This window comes from Streptopelia decaocto, assembly GCF_964273445.1.
Source record: "Streptopelia decaocto genome assembly, chromosome: 1".
Taxonomy (NCBI): Eukaryota; Metazoa; Chordata; class Aves; order Columbiformes; family Columbidae; genus Streptopelia; species Streptopelia decaocto.
The window spans coordinates 54149167-54170607 of record NC_138663.1 but is presented as its reverse complement, the minus strand read 5'-3'; the positions used below and the strand labels follow the sequence as shown (position 1 = coordinate 54170607).

Here is a 21441-nt window from a genome sequence, read left to right as displayed (position 1 = left end):
GAATTTTAGTCTTTGAACAGCATTTGTTTCACTGTGTTTACCTTTTTGCTCAGGAAAGTAATGAGGCAGTATAAATCTGGAAGAGGTTTACATTTTAACTTTGCAGATTTGGTTTATGGAATTAAAGAGAAAAGTGTTTGCTGTCTGCTTGAAAATTGGATAATATTGTCATTGATACTGACATGTTTAGATGGCAGCAGCCTCAGTAATTGCTGTTTCAGCATGCCCACTGTCCTCTGCTGCTTTTCAAAGACATAAGAGATAAAGATTTGACTTTCACAGCATCCCTAATGTTAAGGGAAACACTGGAATCTGTTATAAATGAGACTGTAGAATGAAGTCCAAAGCTTTTTCTGTAGTCAGAGGGAATCTGGCTGAATTGAACCCTCAGGCCTGTCACGCCCAGTACGTGGTGTAACATTAGACTACAATTTGTCTTGTGCAATTTTGAAATCTAGTAATTTCTTCCTACCCTTGTAGGATGCTATGAGGGCTTTAGAAGTGTTTTCTTGATTGTCACTGTAAGGAAGGAGGTATCAGAAATAGAGGGTAGTGGGAATGCCGTGTTCAGAGCTGGGAAGGCTGCCCAAGACCAGGGGAAGATGAAGATGACTCAGTGAGGAGGGAGCACAGTAGTAAGAGAGGAAGAACTTTAGAGTGTGTTTTGAAAACACTTCTATTGCTGACTTTGAAGGATGTGGTTTTGCAGCTGAGTTTAAGCTGCCCTAAAGCCATGGTGGAACCCATACACAGTCCCCATTCTGCTTCCTGGGGTCAGCTCTTGCAATTGTGTGGCCAGTAGGTGAACTGGGATACTACTTGCTTTGTGAGTCTGTGACCTGACCTAACTGAAGAAACCACTGTTGTGAGAACTGGTAAAAGGTAATGGAGAATGTGCAGCCAGGACCATGAGTGTGACCACTGCTTCTGATGGCAGGGCAGTTTTAGTTTGCCTTAAGCTAGTTGTGAAACCTGCCTTTAAGCACTTGCAGATGCACACGTTTGCCAGTGATGTTTGTCTGGTCCCAGGATGAGCCAGTTCAGGGAAGGAAATCGGTAGAAAATTCATCCCATACAAAAAAAAAATATGGTGAATAACTTTCTGCCAGTTCACTAAACCTACTCATTGTAGGATCAAGTACACTACAGTACTGACAAAAGGTAGAAGTTGAGCTGGTGTGACCAGTTTGGAACATTGGGAGTTGGATAGACTGTGACTGTTCATAGCTCTCAGACCACAAATTTCCTAAGCGCTCTCTCATATGCTGCAAAAAGTTGACTGTCAGCATGGCTAGAAGCACCTTGCATTCACTTCCTCGTTGTGGCAGATGAACCGCCCTGTGTTTATCGTAAGTGGGAATGAGAGTTTGCTTAGTTAGCTATGGATTTGAAGCTCCGTTTGCTGGTTCAAGGCTGTGGTGGGAACAGTGAATTCAAGTTTTCCATGAGGACTGAGTGCAACTTGCACTAAGTGCTAAGGAGAAGAGAGGGTCCGTAGGTGGACTGACTCTTCATTCTGTCATGTACACTTGCCAGTGCTCTAATTCTTGATTTAATTTTTTCACTGTTCCTTAGAGATGACTTAATTGTAGATTCAGTAAGCAGCATAATTTACATTTGAGTGTGACTTTGGCAAATACTTACTGAATAAAGTGGAACCTTCAGTGTACAATTTTTTTAACATGCAAGGTTACGAAGTTTGAAAATTGAATTAAATGTCTTGATATATATATAAAAGAATTTTCAGATAATCCTTCTCAGGCAATTTTGAAGAGAGTATTGTGTTTTTTAAAAATTTTGGTTTGGTTTTGTGTTTTGTGTTTTTTTTTTTCCTTTCTTTCTATTTTCTTCAAATAGTTGAGAATCAGGATTGAACTAGATACATATTTATGTGCTTTTTTGAAGTTTAGCATTTTAAGAGTGAAATGCATAATCAATTTTAAGTTACTCTTGTGTTGACTGACTACTAAGGCTAATTCTCAGGGATTTTTTATGTTGAGAGGTCTGCAAGCTCAAATACTCTGAGACCTGTTTAAATCCCTTGGAAAAAAGTACAGTTTTGTGTTGAAATCCTAAGATTTTGGCTGAGAACACAATGAAAAGAAAGCCAGAAAATATGTGTGTACATGTTAATGCAAGTTACTAAATTAAACAAAACTTTAAGCTTTAAACCATAGTATTTTAAACTTTTAATTTTTTTAACCTTTACAAATGCTAGTAAACACAGCTGTTTTAAATAGCGCTTGCTGGTAATGCTATGTCTGCAAATACAAGGTCTTCTGAAAAGCCTACTTGTGAAGCTATTACTTCCTAAAGTGTAACACTGTTCAATTTAGGAGCACCTGTAAGTAAATGACTAGAAAGCAGCAGTCAGTTGGTTATGGACACTTGCTTTAAAGGAACAAAATTTACTAGTTACCAGCTGTGCCTTAAATCACATGATCTCTGACCTCTGCATAAAGTGGTTGGATTAAGGACACTAGTTGAGCATCTCTAACTCGTTGTTATGTAAAAAAATTAGATCTACGTTGGAGAGTACACACGGGATTATTCTCTATGTGTGTTGGCTGACTTGCTTGTGGGTGAAACTCTGTATCAGCAGAAGGACTACTTTATCGTGTTTGAGATGAGGCTTTTCTTAATTTATTTTGCTGCTTTTTAAATAAAACATTGTCAGCTTAAACTATAACTTGCTTAAAAAAAGAATCAGTGTTAGGTTCAGATTTTTTTCCATTGTCTATGTATTCTTTAATTAGCTTCTCCAGGGATTTTCATAAATGTGTCTTTTCTATTATTGTGTCAAGAAATGGTGCAAAGAGGCCAAAAATTTAGGAGGGAAACCAAACAGACTTCACAAGATGCTGTTGAATGTGAAAAGTAATGGAAAATGGTGACAGAATTGGCATTGAATGGAAGGAGTTTTTTGTCATGTCATACTCATTTTGTATAATTTAATGCTATAGTAGGGGGCAGGGAGAATCACAGCATAGATTATAAGGGTCAAAGTAAGGCAAGTCCAACAGTATGTATGTGCAAGCCAAACACTGAATGGTGGTGTTATATTTTGTTTTTTGTTTGTCTTTGTTGTTGTTGGTGGTGCTTGTTTGTGTGTATGGGTTTTTTTGTGTGTGTGTTTTTTTGTTTGTTTTTTTTTTTTTAAAAAAATTTTGTTTTGTTTTTGTGTTTTGTTTTTTGTTTGTTTTTTTTTTTTTTTTTAATATGCAATATGACCAGTTAAGATGGGACTTACTGTGTTGCAGAATTAGGTGAATTGATAGGTAAGATATAAACTTCAGAAGCGAAAGTTCCATTTAAAAAAATACCAACAGTATATTTTTTAGGAATGCAATTAATTTATTTGCTTGTACTTTGTGAGTGTTTTTCTATTAATACTAACACATGAATGGCTAGTATTTATGTGTATACAAACTAATGTGGGTGTTTACAATATGCAAATTACTATAAATAAATTTGTCTGTATAAATTCTTACACTTTTTTTAAAGTAGGAGGAAAACTGGGAAAGCTTACTAAAAAGGACTATATTCTAACATATTAAGAACAGATAAATTACAGACACAAATACAGGGGAAGGAATTATTCAATATTAACTTCCAGTAGTCTCTATAAAAATGTAACACACACACACACACACACACACACACACACACACGAGGATTATTTTATTATTTAGCTTTCCTGAAATAGTATGCCTAGCTGCAGTCACTTCTAATTTTATCATGATTCTGCAGCCAGATATGGAAATAGTATAGTCATCAATTACAGAAAATAATTATGATTTCTTCGATTTTCATTAAGAAAGGCAAGAGTATGCAGTATTTTATGGAAGGTAATGCTTTTATTTCTACATTTTAATTTTAGAACTTGTTCGTATTTTCTTGGTTACCATTCAGAATTTGACTGTCTTAACTTTGGTCATGGTATCACTTCCTTTCAGCAATATTGCATAATGTTAAAGGAAAGGCAGTTCTAGCCATCTGTCAGTGCCTACCAGAGCCATGTGTAGCAGCTGTAAGCAGCAGTATTTTCCTCCCTCCCTTATGTCCAAGCGGGCATATTGACCTATTCTTATCCTTCTGCTATATAGAATTGCAAATTATGAAATTGCTGTCTTAGAATAATTCAGTCTTGGGCATTTTATTCTTTCATGCGTAACTTATTTTTTCTATGAACACTGCTCTTAGAATTCATCTTGAGCTTATTTCAGTTAGGCTTTTTTTTTTATTGGAAAAGATTAAAAGATTTGAGTATTGAGGGGAAATAAGCATAACTTTACTTGTGCATTTGGTTATGAGGAGAACTGATTCGGAATGCAGGTATTGCTAGTGCTCATTCTTCAGAGCTGTGCGTACTTTTTTCTCCTCCGCACTTCTTCCTTTTTCCTTTGGAGTTATCTTTCATATTGTGCTTTATCTTTTGTCTCCCCTTCTTGTTGGTCCTGTTTTCCAGAGGAGGTTCCTTTTTTCTCTGGTACCATGTTGTTTCTTTTTTCCAAAACTTTTTTTTTTCCCCCAGCCTTAATCTCATTCTTCTGAGTTTTTTCCTGCCCTGCATTACTTATGCATCCATGCCAGCAATCTACACATTTCGTGACTAATGAGTAATGACAAACTAGTCACAGATGCATATGAGTGATTAGGGCACTGTCAAAGGATAGGCACTGAAGTGGGAAGCTCATCTAGAAGAGTGACCCTTGGCAGTAATTGAAGAACCCAATTTGGTTTTTATAAATAAGTAAAATCTGTAACTCTTGCAACCTTCCAAGCCAACTAACTCTGCAGTTCCTAAAAGTAGCATCATTTTCTTCATCCTGTGAGTCTGACTGCTTTGAATATTTAAAAGCTGAAGTGTGTTGTTCCATGATTACTTAGTCAAATTAACAACCGGCAAGTACCAAAATGTTCTTGCTGCTTTCTCTTTACTTGCTCTCCCTCTACCAGTGGTTCTGGAGCCTGTCTTTTCACAGGAGAAACAGATTCAACTTGCTGTCCTAGTAAAAGAAATATTTCTTTCTGTTTCCTCTTCATTTTTTTTTTTCCCTCTAATGAGTTGAGTGGGCTTGCTGTGACCACAGCTCCAAGTACCAAAGCTATAGCTTGAGTTAGGCAGCAGGAGCACAGAGCCAAGAGCAGTAGGGGAGAGTGGGCAGAGAAATGACCTTTCTCTTTTTGCAATGGTAAACTGCTAATTTGGCTCAAGTCACACTTGGAAATGGTTCCTTGAAGCAGGATGAAATGAGTAGAGATTTAGCATTTGCAACCTGCCTGTTGTAAATCAGTGGAATTGGGCCTCTGCTCTACTGCCTTTTGTTTAGTTTTCCTGACTTTCAGCTGGGAGGGAGCCATTGTCAGTAGAGATCAAAATGTCAACAAATAAATGCATTTGGATTTGAGTTTTTCATCTTTGAATGAGCTGTTAGTGGCTTTTAACAGTGGATCATCATTGTAAAATTAAACTCCTGGAGTAAATATTTTCATCATAGAAGGAAAAATATTTTAGCACGTAGGAATATTGTTGAAGCCATTTGTGAATATGTTAAATGTTCTAGGCTCAAAATGTTAATTATTACTTTATTATCAATCTTTCATGTGTTTTAAAAAAATGTAGTAGTTTCAAGAATTTTAACTATTTTAATAAAATTTGTGTGAGGGTGTATGATTTTGGAGAAGGCTTATTCTATCCTGTTTTAGGTGAGAACCTAAAAGCCAAATGATGACAATGAAATTGGCAACACACAAAGTTCTGTGAAAGGTGTGATCTAAACATTCTGTACATCGTTTTTCACTTTTTAAATGCTTATGCCTATTCCTTTAGTAATAGTGGGCAAGTAATTTAGATCAGTATAGGATTTTTAAGCAGAACTTTCTCTTCTGTCCAAGAGGTTGGTGGAAGTAATCTGTATTTTTGTGCGTTTTAATCTTCTGTTAAACTCCAAAAATAGATGTCATCTGAACATCATACTTATGTTTTTTTTTCTAGTTTAGCTGCTCAGGCGGAATGACTAAGATTGGGCAAATTCACCCTAGATGTCACAGGACTGTGCTTAGTCCTGCTGGGGCTGAACAGGAGCTGAGATGCGCGGGCACAGATGGCTTTGGTCTGTGAGCTACATCTGCGCATGTTACAGCAGCACTTGGTGGTGTGGCTGCCTTGAAGCCCTTATATTTGGTAGCCATGCACCTGGAGAGATTGTGTTTGACATCCACAGCTTTTTAAATAGCAGTCTTTAAAACTGCTATGCTAAGCATTTAAAAATATAAAACTTGCCAAAGAAGGGGGTGGGAAGGTGTGCTTGTACATTCTTTGGCATGGTTTTATTCTAAGCCATGTCTTTGACGTAACTTACAACAGGTGAATATGCACAAGCTTGTATAGGCTCATGAGGAGTTTTATCTATACAAGATGAGCTTTTTTTTTTTTTAAGTGAGTGAGTTGGAATCCTTGCATATTTAGGCTTAGCTTTTTGACTTTTAAATGTTCAGTTGTCTTACTGCTGGGTCCTTGTTGCAAACTTAATAGTTTAAATATACTGTTGCAGTTCTTAAAATGGATTAATTATCATAGTGGTCGTTGAAGATCTTGACTGCTTTCAGGTTATGTTTGCAACAGTGTAGTGCAGTCAGATGAAACAGTCACCACACTGGATTTTTATGACTTTCCAAGTAACTGCAGAGACACATGACAGAACCTAACCACTGGCTGGATAGATAGAAAGAATGATTTACATTTACTCTTTTTTTCATTTGAGAGATTATTGTAGTTTAGCCCCAGCCGGCAGCTAAAACCACATCCCGCTCGCTCACCTCTCCCCTGCCCAGGGTGGGATGGGGACGAGAATCAGAAAACAAAGGCAAAACTCGTGGGTTGGGGTAAGAACAGGTTAATGGAACAGCGAAGGAAAAAAGAAAAAGAAGAAAAATCCCACAAAATCCAAAACACAAACGCACACACAAAACCAAAACAAGCAAAGGAAAAAACCCACGAAAAAACCCCAAACAAACAAACCCCATAACAAACCCCCAAATCCACACCAACCAGAAAAACCCCCAAACGAACAAGCATTAAGAGCAATACTGAAAGAACCTACAAAAGCGATGGGCTCGCAGCGCATCCCGATCCGCCTCCCCCCGCTCCCCCCGGAGCGCTGAGCAGCTCCCACGCTGAAACTCTCCTGTCGCCCCGGCCACAGCTCACGCTGAAACTGCTCCCCGCCTGCCCCGAGCTGGGACTTTCGCCCGAAATACAAAAGCAACGGTCAAGAGGGGATCGAGCCGACCCGCTCCTCCCTCTGCCTCCCTGCCCTTATAACTGAGCGTGTCCTCACGTGGTACGGAATACTCGCATGTCCTGACAGTGAGGAAATTAACCCTATCTTTACCGACCCAGAACAAGATGCAGCAGAAAGCGTGTATTTGTCTGTACTGTAGTATTAGAAATTACGGGTTTCGATTACAGAACTGTTTTTAAGGAAAAAGAAAAATAATATAATTTGAACTTCCTTGTGAGTTTTAAGAATGTGCTTTTGGCTTTCAGCACTGTATGTTGAACAACTAAGGGGAGCTTTGCACTTCAATTTGAAGTGAATGTATGGATAGGACCAAATACATGTCAGGTATCAGGTTGTACTAGTTTGGCTGAAATAATTAGAAATCTGATATTGGTATATCACAAGTCAGGACATCTGGGATGGTTAATTGCATTGAATACAACAATTGTAGTTTCCTGGTAAGTCAGTGTTTAATTAAACTAGTGGGCTTCATAAGCAGAGACATAAATAACCAAATTGTTTGTTGCATACTCATATTGTGTCAGGAAGTCATATTTGCCATCACCTCAATTTTGACTTTCAATCACTTTGGCTATTTGGCATTAATATAACAAAATCTGAACATTTCAGCTTAAAGAAAGTAGTTCAGAGACAGTACAAAAGGAGATTAATTTTTTTTTTTTTTTTTTTTTTTTTTTTAGTTAAGGGTATTGTCATTGCCATTGAGTCCTTAGTAAATGTAGTAGATAACGTGTAGGTAGGGCTTACAAGAAATAGCCTCTCACTTTTTCAAACTTACGTGGTAATAGTTAAGATTTTGCTGTATTCCTGTAAATCCTTTTGTGAAAGCATTAGTATCATAAGGTTGTGGTTTCATGGTCACTTCAGGCTGATGGAAGTTTACACTGCTTGTTACTGGGCAGCTCTGTTGACTGGCCAGTGGGGGCTCAAGGGAACAGAAGCCTGGTTTGTGTGCTGAAAGTGATCAGGAAAATGCAGCTCAAGAGAAATAGTGTTCCCTGATAAATTAATATCTGCCTGAAAAATAACCCAAGTTTCTCGGTTTGCTTTTAATGATTAGATAACAGGAAGTGAGAACTTTTCTGCTTCCAGCAGCTGTGGAAGGCTAAGAAATACATTTAGCTACATCTCCTTGTTGGGATGCTCCAGGACCGTGACTTTTTTTTGTTCTGGCCTCTGCCTACTTGATTTACCCTTCAGCTTTTCAGGGTCAGAGCATTCCAGTTTGACATGTAAAGTCTTAACTGCAGTTGTGTGGTGTAATAGTTGGGGAACAGGGGTGGTATAGATCCTGCTTTTTTTCCTAGTATGATGGAGAAGAGAGAATCTTGTGGCACAAAATAAGAGAAGACTGAATTTGTTATATTTTACTTTACATTTACCAAAAAAAAAAAAAAGTCTTTTGATATCTTTTCAGGCATCTTTAATCCAGATAACACCCTGGCTTATCTAGTAGTGGGGGGGAGGGAAAAAGGTTTGGTTAAGCTGTTGCCTTCTTCAAATACAAAGTGAAGCAAAGTTTCTTGATACTAAGAGAACTGGTTATAACATGTGGTTTAGATGACAGCAGATGCCCTGTTACTCCTTTTGGTTGTCTCTTCTGTAGAGATGGCAACAGAGCAGCCTCCTGCTGCACTGGCAATGCTTAATTGGTTAATCTAGTTAGTTTTTCAGGTTTAGAACAAAAAAAAAAAAAAAAGAGTGCCATAAAATAACATTACAGTCAAGAAAATATGTACTCTGCTGATCATTTAGGTACTGCATGAAATAGAAAAATATATTTTTCTGAACAAAAGTATGTGTAAGAATAAATCTATTTTGAAATGAAGACTTTTGTTGCACTAGGTCTCAGTGTTACTCTGTTATGGTTTTAAAGCTCTAAACACTTACATTTATCAAAAGGTTTTTTTTTAATGTAGAAAATATCATAAATGTTCTAACTATAAAAATGACTATATTCATTTTGTAAAATTTAGCCCTACAAAATGTACTTAATGCAGTAGAATGTATCTTCTTTCAATTTTTTTTTTTTTTTTTTTTCCTCTGTGAAACGGCTACATTGAATGTAATAAATACAAACCTGCTCTACTGAAGTTAGTCTGGAAATTAATACTGAGAGTTTTGGGGATTTGCAACTAAGCTACCTTCTTGATAGTTTACCCAAGGTTGTAACTGGTATAAGTTTTTAGACTTCTGCTTAAGTAGGACTTCAGTATTTTGAAATCTGGAAATAGATATTTTAGAAGTAGTTTTCAGTTTTCAATCTTTTTTTACCTTTCTACAAGAGATACATAATGCACGTAATAATTTAGGCTAGAAGTACCTTGTGTACACATACGCAGGCATGTCGCAAGAAGAAACAGAGGCCACGAATGCATTGCAAAGAGCAAGTTTTATTTTAGTTACCTCTCTACTGGGGGATCTCTGAAGCCACACCTGAGCTCCCAGGCAGAGGTGACACAAGGGGGTATGCAGGCGCTGGTCAGTTCAGCCCTGCTGGAAGATCACTGGGCCTGCTGAGCTCGCCTGTATTTCAAGGCTTCAGGCAGGCGCAGCCTCCCGCTCTTTCTCACAACAAAGCAGGAATCTCAGATATAGTGATAAGGTGCCTAGAGTTTCTCACAGGCCTATGTTATCTAACACAGAGGTTCTACTCGTCAAGCATATGAGGTCAGTCAAACCATTAGTATGATGTATGTGCTTTTTCTACAGACAGGTGCAAGTCACTTGAGCATATTTACATTTAACTAATCTTGTCAAATCTTTCCCTATATCCCCATACATACCTTAAAAGTAACTTTAATGAGAAAAAATTGTGATGACTGATATGATTACTAGCATGCAATTACAGGGAAGACATTGTCTTTACAGAAGTGAAAGGAGTAAGGGTCAGATTAAGAGCATCAGAGAGCAGAGTGTACTTACCTCCATGCAGCTCAGTATTTAAACTCCCATTGCAGTCAACAGAGAGTCCCTATTGTTGCAGGAAGCTAGAAAACACTTGGGGTGGCTATCCACAACTGGACACAGCTTCTGATTGTGACCAACAGCTCCCTTTGCAGATGCTGTTGCACAGCTGAGAGAACGTGAGAAATGGGAGACCTGCTCAAACGGCAGTAGGAAGTCTCCCTGGCCATAGTATTGTCTCTTAGTCACTTAAGGTAGGGCGCAACATACGCCGCTTGGGAGAGAAGGTGGTGGAGATCTGTGTCTGCAAATCCTTGTTAAGGTTACATGTATTATGGCATGGTTGTCTTGACTAAAGATACCTTTACTAAAAACCAAACAAATAAACAAACCTGTCTTGTATAATAACAAAAAAGTCAATCACTCATTTTAATAGCCAAGTGGAAGTTGGAACCTTAATTAAATGCCTTTTGCAAGGTGTTCAAAAGTGTTTCTAGGTGTAGATTGAAGAAACAAAATTTCTGCTCATTGATCTATATGTTGGGGAAAACTGAGTAAAAGTAAATAAACACACATTTTAATAAAATCAGTTAAAATGCATTTTCAGAACTTTCAGGGAGCTTGCTTCTTTTTTTTTGCTTTATTATTCCAGTTCTCATACTTTTTTATGTAGGTGGCCGAATTGCATGGTTGATACACAGAGGCTACACCTGTAGTATTTGTAACAAACAGAAAATTGTCTAGAAGCTGTGTAACATTCATCATTTGATTTCAACTTGCTGAACTGACTTTCACATGCATCAGTATGTGAAGAAAAATAGTGTGTTGCTGCCCTAGTGATCTGTCAGTGCAGTGTTTTAATATAAATTCTGCCACAGGAAGCATTAAGAGTTGAAGTGTTGCCCTTCATCAAAAGAATTAAGTTCGTAGGGAGCTGTATCTGATGAAGAACATATCACAGTCATGACATTTATTTCTGAGACTCATAGGTTAAACATGCAAAGGTCACCTCTGAAGCTGGGACTGGAGCTGAAGAATCAATAAAGTATCAGTAGATTCTAGTCATTGGTATTAATCATTCTCAATTTTTTTCTAGAAGGTATTTGGCTGTGATATTTGAAGTGTAACATTTATTTGTAGTAGCAGAATCAGATGATGTCAGTTTATGGCCAGTAGCTTTCTTTAGCTATGCTATGTTGCATTTATTAAAAAAAAAAACCAAAAAAACCCAAAACAAACAGAAAACCCACTGAAAAACAAATGAACAAAAAATGTTGTTACTTTCTATTAGCATTCTAAAAAAATAACCCAGCATAGGATTTGGCAGAACTCTGCTATTACAAGTGGTGTTTTCTGGAAGGTGTTTTAAATCTGTATTAGGGAATACACTGGCCTGATTTGCAAAATGTGACCAGCCAGCTTACCACTTACCACCCTCAGATTTAGGTAGCTTTAGCATATATTGAAGTGGGTACTGCTTTAGTTTTGATTATAGCAATCTCAGAAACTTCAGTGATGCTGATTTTGGTGTTCTAATAGCAAGTTTGTCTTTTTTAGGAAATAAAGCCTCAAAGCCATTACAACCATGGATATACTGAATCTCTTGGACGAAAAAGCCACATTGATGATTACAGCACTTGGGACATCGTCAAAGCCACACAGTAAGTTTCGCTGTTAAACTTGTCTGCATCTGTATTAGTTAAAAACAGTGAAATAGATTTTTTTCATTTGTGTAAAGTGGAAGGTGAACAGTATTAGTAAATACAGCAGTGGAAGATTTCAGATGTGAACTCTACAAAAATACTGTTAAGACAAATTTATGAGCTTTGTATGAAAATACGTGGGAGGAATTATGGTAAGTTGTAAATACAGGTGGTTGCTGGACAGCTTGCTTGAAGAGAATGTATGGTTTTCTTCCTGTTGGCACTGATGTTTATATTCTGTAGGTGATGACTAAGAGATAAGTGGGCAACATTTATATACAAAAATGAGGGTTTCCATGATTGTTGGCGTTATTTATAGGTTAGAAGGAATGCGTGTCTGTGTAATTTGCTTCATTGTCTCTAACTGTGCAGTTTTAGTGCTGCCATGAAACTGAGTTTATTGCTGAGAAAGGTTTGCAGGAGTAAACTGTGTAAATTTCATAATTGTGTCCTTAATGTAGATAAATTCTACAAATTTGTTTTCTGTACAATCCTGTAGTATGTACAAACTCATGAGACTTTCTGAAGAATTGTAATGACACTACTTTTCAGCAGAAACCACCACCCTGTCACCTTTCTTCAAGGGGCTGAGAGGATAGAGAGTTCTGTAAGATTATTTTTTTTTTTCCTATTGTTGATTTGAATGATTAAACTATTACGTATGTTGCTGAGCTATTTGCCTTTTTCTTCTTAAAATATTTTTTCCTTTTTTTTTTTTTTCATAAAAGGCACCTCCTCAAACTGAAAGTAGCTTTGCAACTCTGCATTTGATACGGACCCCATTTAGGTTTAGGAATTCACTTTTTGTTTTGAGTGTGAGGAGATTAACTTTCTGAAATAGATGTTGACTAGCTCTCCAATTGTTGCCGTAAATGCTTTAATAGTAATGCTACAACTTGTAGTTCTCATGTCAGGGCATTTTTAGAAATGAAAATATTGGCATAGCATCAAACTATCTGCCTCTTAAAAGCATGGAAATATGACAGCAGAAGTGGTTTTGCAGGTTACTTGCTTCCATTCTGGTTATATTCCTTGCATGTGGGAAACCGTAAAACACATTTGTTGCTGTTGGCCCTCAAATTTAGGCTGATCTGTCCTTTCAGCTGAGTTGCTGTTATTCTCTACTGATCTCTTCCACCAAGAATCAAAAGGGCTGTCTGTTATCTGTTGTGTTCCTTCCCAGTCGTGGTGAGTTGTGACTTACAGAGAGTGTGACATCTCACCAAAGAGGACTGTAGTTTCACATCATACCGCTAATGATTAATATCACAGGGAAGGAGGATTGTCAGCGTGGGTATATGATCAAATTGTGGTATCCAGACAGCACTTCCCTCTAGAGGGAGAACTCACCTTTAAGTATTTACTAGGATTTGAAGGCCACAGCTGTCTTAAAGGGAAATATCTCTGAAGTTTAAGGCAGAAAATAAACTCATCAAATACCATAAGGCTTGCAATAAAATGAATACAGGGTGTTTAAAAAAGATGGACCCAATTTCAAAGATATAGTGATTTCAAATTGGGTCCATCTTTTTGAAACACCTTGTAGTGCTGCTAATGTATTAATTCAGTGTTATTTAAAGGATATACAGTTCCTATGAAAATGATGTAGTTATTAACTTTTGTAGAAATATAACCTCTGTTTTATATGTATGAAAATTAGGTGATCTTATCCTCTACCACTTGTCCTCATAAATCAATATTCACTTATATTTTAATATCTGCTGATTTTGTTTACTTTTAAGTTCTATGCTAATGTAAGACAGATTTCACAGAACATTTTTTAAGAAATAGCCACTCATCTGTCTCCCAGAACTCCCTTCCCCAAGCAGTTCAGTAAGATCAAGCAAAACACAGCAAAATAGAATAAGAATTATTTTTGTTGTCTTAGTTCGGGTGTCTTTTTCCCAAGTCTGGGGATGTAGCATTCAGCAGGGGATTGGCAGCACAGTTCTTTTTTTTGCAGAACACTTCAAAACTGCCTCAAAAGAATATAGCAGGTTTTCTAGTGTGATATGGTCAAATGGTAGGTGGAGTGCTTACCATTAGTTAAATGAAATTCTGTTGATCTTGAGAATGGTCTGATAGCTAATTATAATAATAAAGTTGTATATCTTTTGCTATTTAAAAAAAAAAAAAAGTGGTCAAACTGATCTGTCATCCAAAATGGTTTGACATTTCATGTAAGACCACTTAAATTGTAGGCTTCTTGACAGGTAGAAGGCGCATTTCACTGTAGCATAGAATTGTTTGCTATTAGAACTGTGATAAGCCAAGCAGGAAGCAATTAGTCACTTAACGTTAGTAGCTAATCAGTCTTTTTTTCAATCATTGTTGTTCTTACAGTATGCAATGTCCTGCATTATTGAAAGTTTCTCCTGTGAAAGTAACTAGTTATATTATTGTTGCAACATACCTGAAAATGGGGAACATAGTTCCTTAAAGATGATGATGAAAAAACAAATGAAAAGGTTTAAAACTCATTTATACTTCTTATATGCTGTTTGACTGTAGAATTCTAAGATGTTGAGTTTATTGGCACTCGATTGCAGAGAAATATAGGGTGTTTCAAAAAGATGGACTGATTTCAAAGCAGTATAATTCTACTCTGTAAAAGAATGTTAGTAAAATAATGCATTTCCTTTTATGTTTTTCAGCAAGGGAAAATAAGAGCTTGCAAGCTCCACACATTTTTTTCCAGAAGTATTTGTTCATTGTTTCATATTTTGTTGAACTGTTTGTGTGCTTTGTCGTCTTAGTCTGTAAATAGACACTTATTAAATTAACGTGCTCATACACTGTGTGGTACAATTCTAATAAGCTCTTACAATCAAATTAAGGCTTTGTACAGAAAAGAGTTCAGCTGATGTTCTCATTGCAGAGTTTGTGTTTTTTCCCCATTACATTTGTGATTAAATTCTCCCACAGACATGGGGGCCTAGGCATGTTCTATACCAAAAATAGTCTGTCTTTATGTTAACTTTGCAGAAACTTGTGCTGCAGTAAAAATGATATTATTCGATTTTAATATTTATTGATGTAAAAGACACTTTCACTGACTGTCATAAACATGTCCAAGGCATCTAGGTGGTGTTAAAAGTGGTAGTGTCTTAGCTCTTCATCTTGCAGATGTTACAATGTGAGTGTGATTTCTTGGCATTTTGTATTTGGTTATGGCAAAATTCAGTTTATTTAATATAAAGTTTCCACTGTGTTTCTGAAAGCAGAAGCAGGTCACTTGTGTGTTTCAAAACCTGTTTTTAAAGCAGTAGTTAAAAAAACATTCTCCATTCTTGCCTTTGCTATTGTAATGGAGGAAGACTGCTTACTAATGCTTAGTAAGTACTTCACTTACAACTGCATAGAAAATATTTTAATTTCTCTACCTCTACGAAATCGGAGGGTGTGCTTTTTTCTCTCTTCTTCTAATAATAAAATCATAAGTGATTTAAAAGTGAAATTTAATGGAGGTGTATTAGGTATGTTTATTTCCATCTCTTCTGGCATCGGTAGCCCTGCATCATCCAAGGCTGGAGTCATAACTCTTAAGATAATGTCTTGGAAAGAGAACTGTGTTAACCTAACTTAAAGTCGCTGCCTTTGTTTAGTTCTAAATCTTTTAAGTCATAAATCTAAGGAAAAGTAACTAATGTAACTAACTAGTGAAGTATATGATGGGTTATGACTATGTGAACATAATCAGAGACATGTTAATCCTTGCTTGATGATTTTCAGTTCTGTTGAGAGTGAATAGCAACCTTCTGCTTGTAGTGAACTTGAGCAAATTCCATCTATTCTGGAAGTGTGTTGAATAACCCTTATGACCATGGATATTAAACATTAATAATATTAACAAGTGCTTTTGTGGCTTCTAGAAGATTGATTCCTTATACTCAAGTGTTATGATTTCATTATTGCAAGATTAACTTTTCTGTTAGTTTTATTCACCGAGATGATTCAAAATGTAGTCGTGTACATTGTGAAATAGTGCAGCACAAAATATGAAATATGCTGAATCTTGCTTGGGAAAAAAAAGGGTGTTGGATACATTTAAGAACATATTTTTTTCTTCACTGTTTCTCATATTCATGGGGTGACATCTAAGAAAAAGAATAGGATACATATGGAATAATTCAAATTTACGAGGGTTGGGCAAAGTGATAATTACTCCTGACTTTTTTCACCTATCTGGAGAAGAGGATGGGCAGACTGTGACACAGGTAGACATTCTTTATGTCTAGTCATTTGGGCCCATGGAGTTTAATTATATTCCTGAAAGCGAAAAGTATCTGAAGTTCACATGGAAGGGTGGGATTTTTTTTAACCTCAGCAATAATATAGCCACAACAGTCTAGACTGTTTGAGGCATTGGAATGTATGCAAGAGCTGAATTTCTCTTGTCTCTCAACATCACTGATAACAGTTCATTAAGCAGCTATTGAGTTATCCCTTTACTGTTGAAAACGAAACTGTATTGCTGTTTAACAGAAACACAGGAACATTATGAAAGGCTTTGTTAGTATTTAACCATCGTTCATGGGAATGAGACTTCAAAAGATAAAAAAGGTCATTTTTCTTCTGATTGCATTTCCAGTGGAAACAGCTTTGACTGGGGTTACAAGGATAGCAAGATGAGGGAGCGAGCTCCTGGTTTGCCTACTGTTTGTTGGCATGGTGATGTGCTCACTGAAGAGATTCCTTCCTAGTATTGTGGCCAAATTTTATGTTAATCATGTAGCGAAGATGGCAATGTCTATTTCCAAGAGTCGATGTGATTGCAGACAAAAGATTAAAAACACAAAAGGATTCTAGAATACTATTTTTGACATTATTTAACTCAGAATATCTTTACCCTGCGATGACAAAATGTTACAGATTGGTTGTTGAAACGGCTTAGAGACTGTGACAGTGAAATGAACTTGCACGGTGTTATTTTTTGCCCTGGAAGAACTAGTCCCATTTCTTTCAGAACAAGACAAGCTTAATAGTATGGTTTAATTATATTCCATATTGATGTTTACAGCATCACCCTCTAGAATTCATCCAGATGCTGAAAAATTGTCAATATCAGTGTCTTGTGAGGATTTGAATCTTTTCCTACATTCTTGAAGGACACAGAGCCCTTTATAACAACATTGTAAGCACGATTATGCTGAGTGTCTGAAATATGTGACTTTATTAACAGTCTGTCATGAACATTTGGAGAAGGCAAGGTGAATTCAGCTGCAGCAAATTGGTGGGAGAAGACTGTAGGTGGTATGTAGGAGAAGAGTGATGCATTTCTAGGACAGAGCTCAAGAAGCCATGACTGCATCATATTCAGTGTTTTATTTAATTGTGGAGACCCTATTCTTTTCAGGAAGAGGAACAAATAGTTTTAAATTCCTAATTTTTTTTTTTTTTTTTTTTTTTTTTTTGCCAGGCACATTTTGTCTGTCTAGTTCCCCGAGTCCTCTTGTGACAATTGAAGAAATTGAAGGGTTGTTAAGTTATACCTTGTGTGTTACATCTTTTGTAATCAGTTATGACTGAGTTCAAGATACCAAAATAAATTGCTAGGAACAGGCAAACCAACGGTAAATAAAAAATTGTTACATACCTCTTTCTCAGTTTATCTTTTGGGAAGCATTTTGTTCCTGGGAAGCCTCTTCTGATGTATTGCAGACTTCATGATTTGTTCCATGGCCAAGTGGTAGGAAATGTCTATGACTTGCAACTTGTCTTACAACAGGAAGGAGGAGAAGTCTGTGATGTGTGAAGTCCCAAGAAAAAATCCATTCCTACTACAGGACTCTACCTCACCAGCCTACAGAGTTGATTCATATGCTTGCCACAGCTCTCCCTCTTTTTCCTGTGTCTTGAGCAAAGTTCTTCAGAAATAAAGCACCATGGCATTTTCTGTAAGAAATTTGCTTTAAATAAAAAATAAACAATAAACAACACCACCACCCACACAAACCACAGACACACCCCTTCTCCCCCCCGCCATGCCTTGCTTCACTCCCTGGAGGCTGTGATAGCGCTGCTTGGTTATACCTATTGGTAGCATTGTATAACAAAATCCTGGCTTTCATTTTATTGTTGTGTGGCTAACTTGGTCAGATACTAATCAAAATCATTTGTATGATTTACCACAGATGACCAATAGTAATGTGGTGGCTTAACTCTAGTAGGCAGCTGAGCCCCATGCAGCTGCTTGCTCATCTCCCTTCCTTCCCCCCAGTGGGATGGGGAAGAGAATCAGCAGGGTAAAAATGAGAAAACTTGTGGGTTGACATAAAACCAGTTTAATGGGTGCAGCAGCAGCTGCACACACCAGCAAAGCAAAACAAGGAATTAATTCTCTGCTTCCTATGGTCAGGCAGGTGTTCAGTCATCTCCAGGAAAACTGGGCTCCATCATGCATAGCAGCAGTTATTTGGGAAGACAAACACCTTGACTTCAGATGTACCCTTTCCTCTTCATGCTCAGCAATAAAAGCTGTGGGGAGAATGTCATATAGTGTGGAATATCCCTTTGGTCAGTTGGACTCCACTGTTGTAGCTGTGTCCCCTCCCACCTTCTTGTGCACCATCAGCTCACTTGCTGGTGGAGTGGTGTGAGAGGCAGAGGAGGCCTTGACACAGTGCAAGCACCATTCAGCAAGAGCTGAAATATTGGTGTGTTAGCAACACTGGTTTGCTCTTAAATCCAAGACGTAGGCTCATAGGAGCTACTATGAAGAAGAAAATTTACTTGATCCCAGCCAAAACTGATACATGTAAGAAAAATGCTAATGCATTGCACAGGAAGGTTTACATTATTGCATCTTACACATTATAGAAGTTAGTGTTATGGTGTTCTTGTGTTCTTTGTATCTTTCCAATAACTTAGAATATTTTATTAATATAATTCCTTGTTGTTGTGTAGTAGTATTACTGGTTTGAGCAGGATGAGAGTCAGCTAAACTCAGCCTTAGGCAGTACAATTTTTTGTACTTAAACTTAATAGCGGGGCTGTAGGTCAATAACTTCTTACGTTATGGCTTTGGTTAGTTGTCTAAATGAAGGTAGCGGGGTTGTCTGCAATAGGAAGAGTTGTCATAGCAGCTAACTGGAGTAGAACAGCTTGTAAACAAAAGCATGTTTTGCTATTCTACATGAAATCACTTTCCAGGTTACCTCGAGGTGTTCTAACATTCTAATGTGATACTGTGGTGCACTAAGATCAGAATTTGCTGCCTTGCTTGCAGAAGTCCTGCTTTCCCCTGTCTCTCCTACGGTCTCTCACTCCTCATTCTTTGCTGACCTGCCTGTAGTAGTCCTGACCTGTTCCAGTGGCCCTTTCAGCTGCAGGGGATGTCAGGAGTGGTATAATGTTAAGCCATTGAAACAAGCACCCATCAGGTCATGCTGCTGATCTAGGCTGGGACTTGGCAGATAGTGTGCCTCAGGGTTGGCCAGGCTTAGAACCTTATCAGTTTTCCTGGCAAGTATGTGTGTGTGACTATGCTTGTCTTGTCTAGCTGGTTGCTTGTTTTTGAGTATTTGTAAATGGTATTTCTTCTTTTCCCCCAACTCAACTGATTAAAAGCAAAGCTTTGTCATCAAAATTGTTCATAGCTGCTGCTTTTTTCATTCACTCTAAGGGACTAAATTTTATAGGCTTATTTGCCAATTGGTATGTTCTGCACACAATAGTCTTTGTTCTGATCTTCTGTAGTGTTTGGAAAGATTACAGGTATGACAGCAATTTCTATAATTTTTCATAATTTCTAGCACAACTTTCCTAAGAAGTTGAAAACAACGTGATCAAAGTAGGCTCTTTGTCTAATACTTCTTTTTCAGTAGTGTCCAACTAATTTAGATGCTTAAAACCTGCAATAGGCTTGGAAAGCCTTCCTGAGGTTTGTTAGTTTGAGTCAATTGGGGCTTTGCTATGAGAGCACTGTCCAGATTGGAGATCTGTTCAAATACATGAAAGAAAAAGTAAGAATGGTAACAATCCTGGAAAAAAGGTCTCAGCATCGGTTACACAAGTGTAGCAAAGGGGCCTTAAGGTGTCCAAGGCTGTCTCTTTTGCAGAAAATAGAACATAGAAGCAGCATAAGGAAAAACTAATTCCGGCTTTGAGAGGCTGTTAAAATTCTGCTTTAGCAGAAGTTAGATATCCCAAGGCATTGATCTTACTTTCAAGGTATGCCTACAAGTCAGTCTCCTTCTTGAGAGTCGAGAAATCCCTGTGGGTTGTACAGACATTGAAATGTAATCTTTACTTACCTTTCTGCATTGCTTTTTTGACACTAAAAATAGGTGGTAAAACAGCATAAGCATCAAGACAAACATTATTTAATGTTGGAGTTATTCCTACCTTAGATTCCTAAGGGATGTCTATACTGAATTGTTTCAACTTTCAAAATGCATGCATAATTTTTTTTCCAATGACGGTAGCTCACATTTAACGGTTAGCTTTAATGAGAGAATTAATTTCTTACTGAAGAGTAGAATTTTGAAGTGGTATGAAAAAGAAAATGGTACAACTTATATCAGGAAAATTGCTATTTGTCGTCTGAGAAGAAAAGTGGGAAGTGTTTGAGCTCTGTGTTCATAAATGACGTGATGATTTTGTTGTCTGTGAATTTTAGGAAGATACTGTCTTTGGGTTTTTAGGAGATGGAAAGGTGGGAAAAACAATTGTAGTGGAGTTTCTGAGAAGATTATACTTGATATAATACTGATCTATATTATGCCTTGCTCTGCTCTATAGTTTGCTACAGAGAAAAGTTTTCTGTAAAATCTTAAATTGATTAATATATCTTTCACCAGTGGAAAATTCTTGTTGCAAGAGATCTGTAATCAAATAGAAACAGAAATAAACTTTCTGCTTAATTTCTGTTGAAGCTTTTGTATCTGTAGTGATAAGTATGGTGTTTGCTGAATGCTTTTTTTTCTGAGATAACAGCTTAGAAAAATCTTATTTCCTTCTTCAAGGTATGGAATATACGAACGATGTAGAGAGTTGGTGGAAGCAGGTTACGATGTACGACAACCAGACAAAGAAAATGTAACACTTCTCCACTGGGCTGCAATCAACAACAGGATAGATCTGGTGAAGTATGTATTACACTTTAAGTTAAAGATAAACTAATCATGTCCTTAAAAATGTTAATTTCTTTTTTTAAGATGTTAAATATTCTTAATTCTCTTAAGAACTCATTTTTGGTCTTGAAATTTGGAGGGAAGGGGAGTAGTCAAAAGACCTAATTTGCATTTTGGCAGCAATATTTTTTTGACACAATTATCAGAAATAAAACCTGTTAAGTGTCCAGAAGTCAAGACACTTCTCAAAGGAGGTAAACCTTCCAGAACACCTGTTCAGCTGTATGTGCAGTTTCTTTATACTGTGGTATACTTGTTGAAATACTCAATTTCTTTTTTTGAGGTGAAATTTTATGCTAGTGAATGTTTTCAATAAGCAAGATTAATAAGATGCAAGGAAATTTCTATTTCATTCAGCATTTCAAGAAGTTCTAACTTAAATAACTTATT

At 37.1% G+C, this 21441-nt stretch overlaps 1 protein-coding gene across 1 annotated transcript in view; it reads left to right on the top strand.

The window, feature by feature from the left end:
• The window catches only part of ZDHHC17 (zDHHC palmitoyltransferase 17), a gene marked incomplete at its 5' end in the record, with an annotated part of 76409 nt that overhangs the window by 7601 nt on the left and 47367 nt on the right, over nucleotides 1-21441 (top strand). The window contains 2 exon segments of the mRNA XM_082043472.1: nucleotides 11772-11875; nucleotides 20884-21006. Coding sequence (XP_081899598.1) covers nucleotides 11772-11875; nucleotides 20884-21006 — 227 coding nt within the window.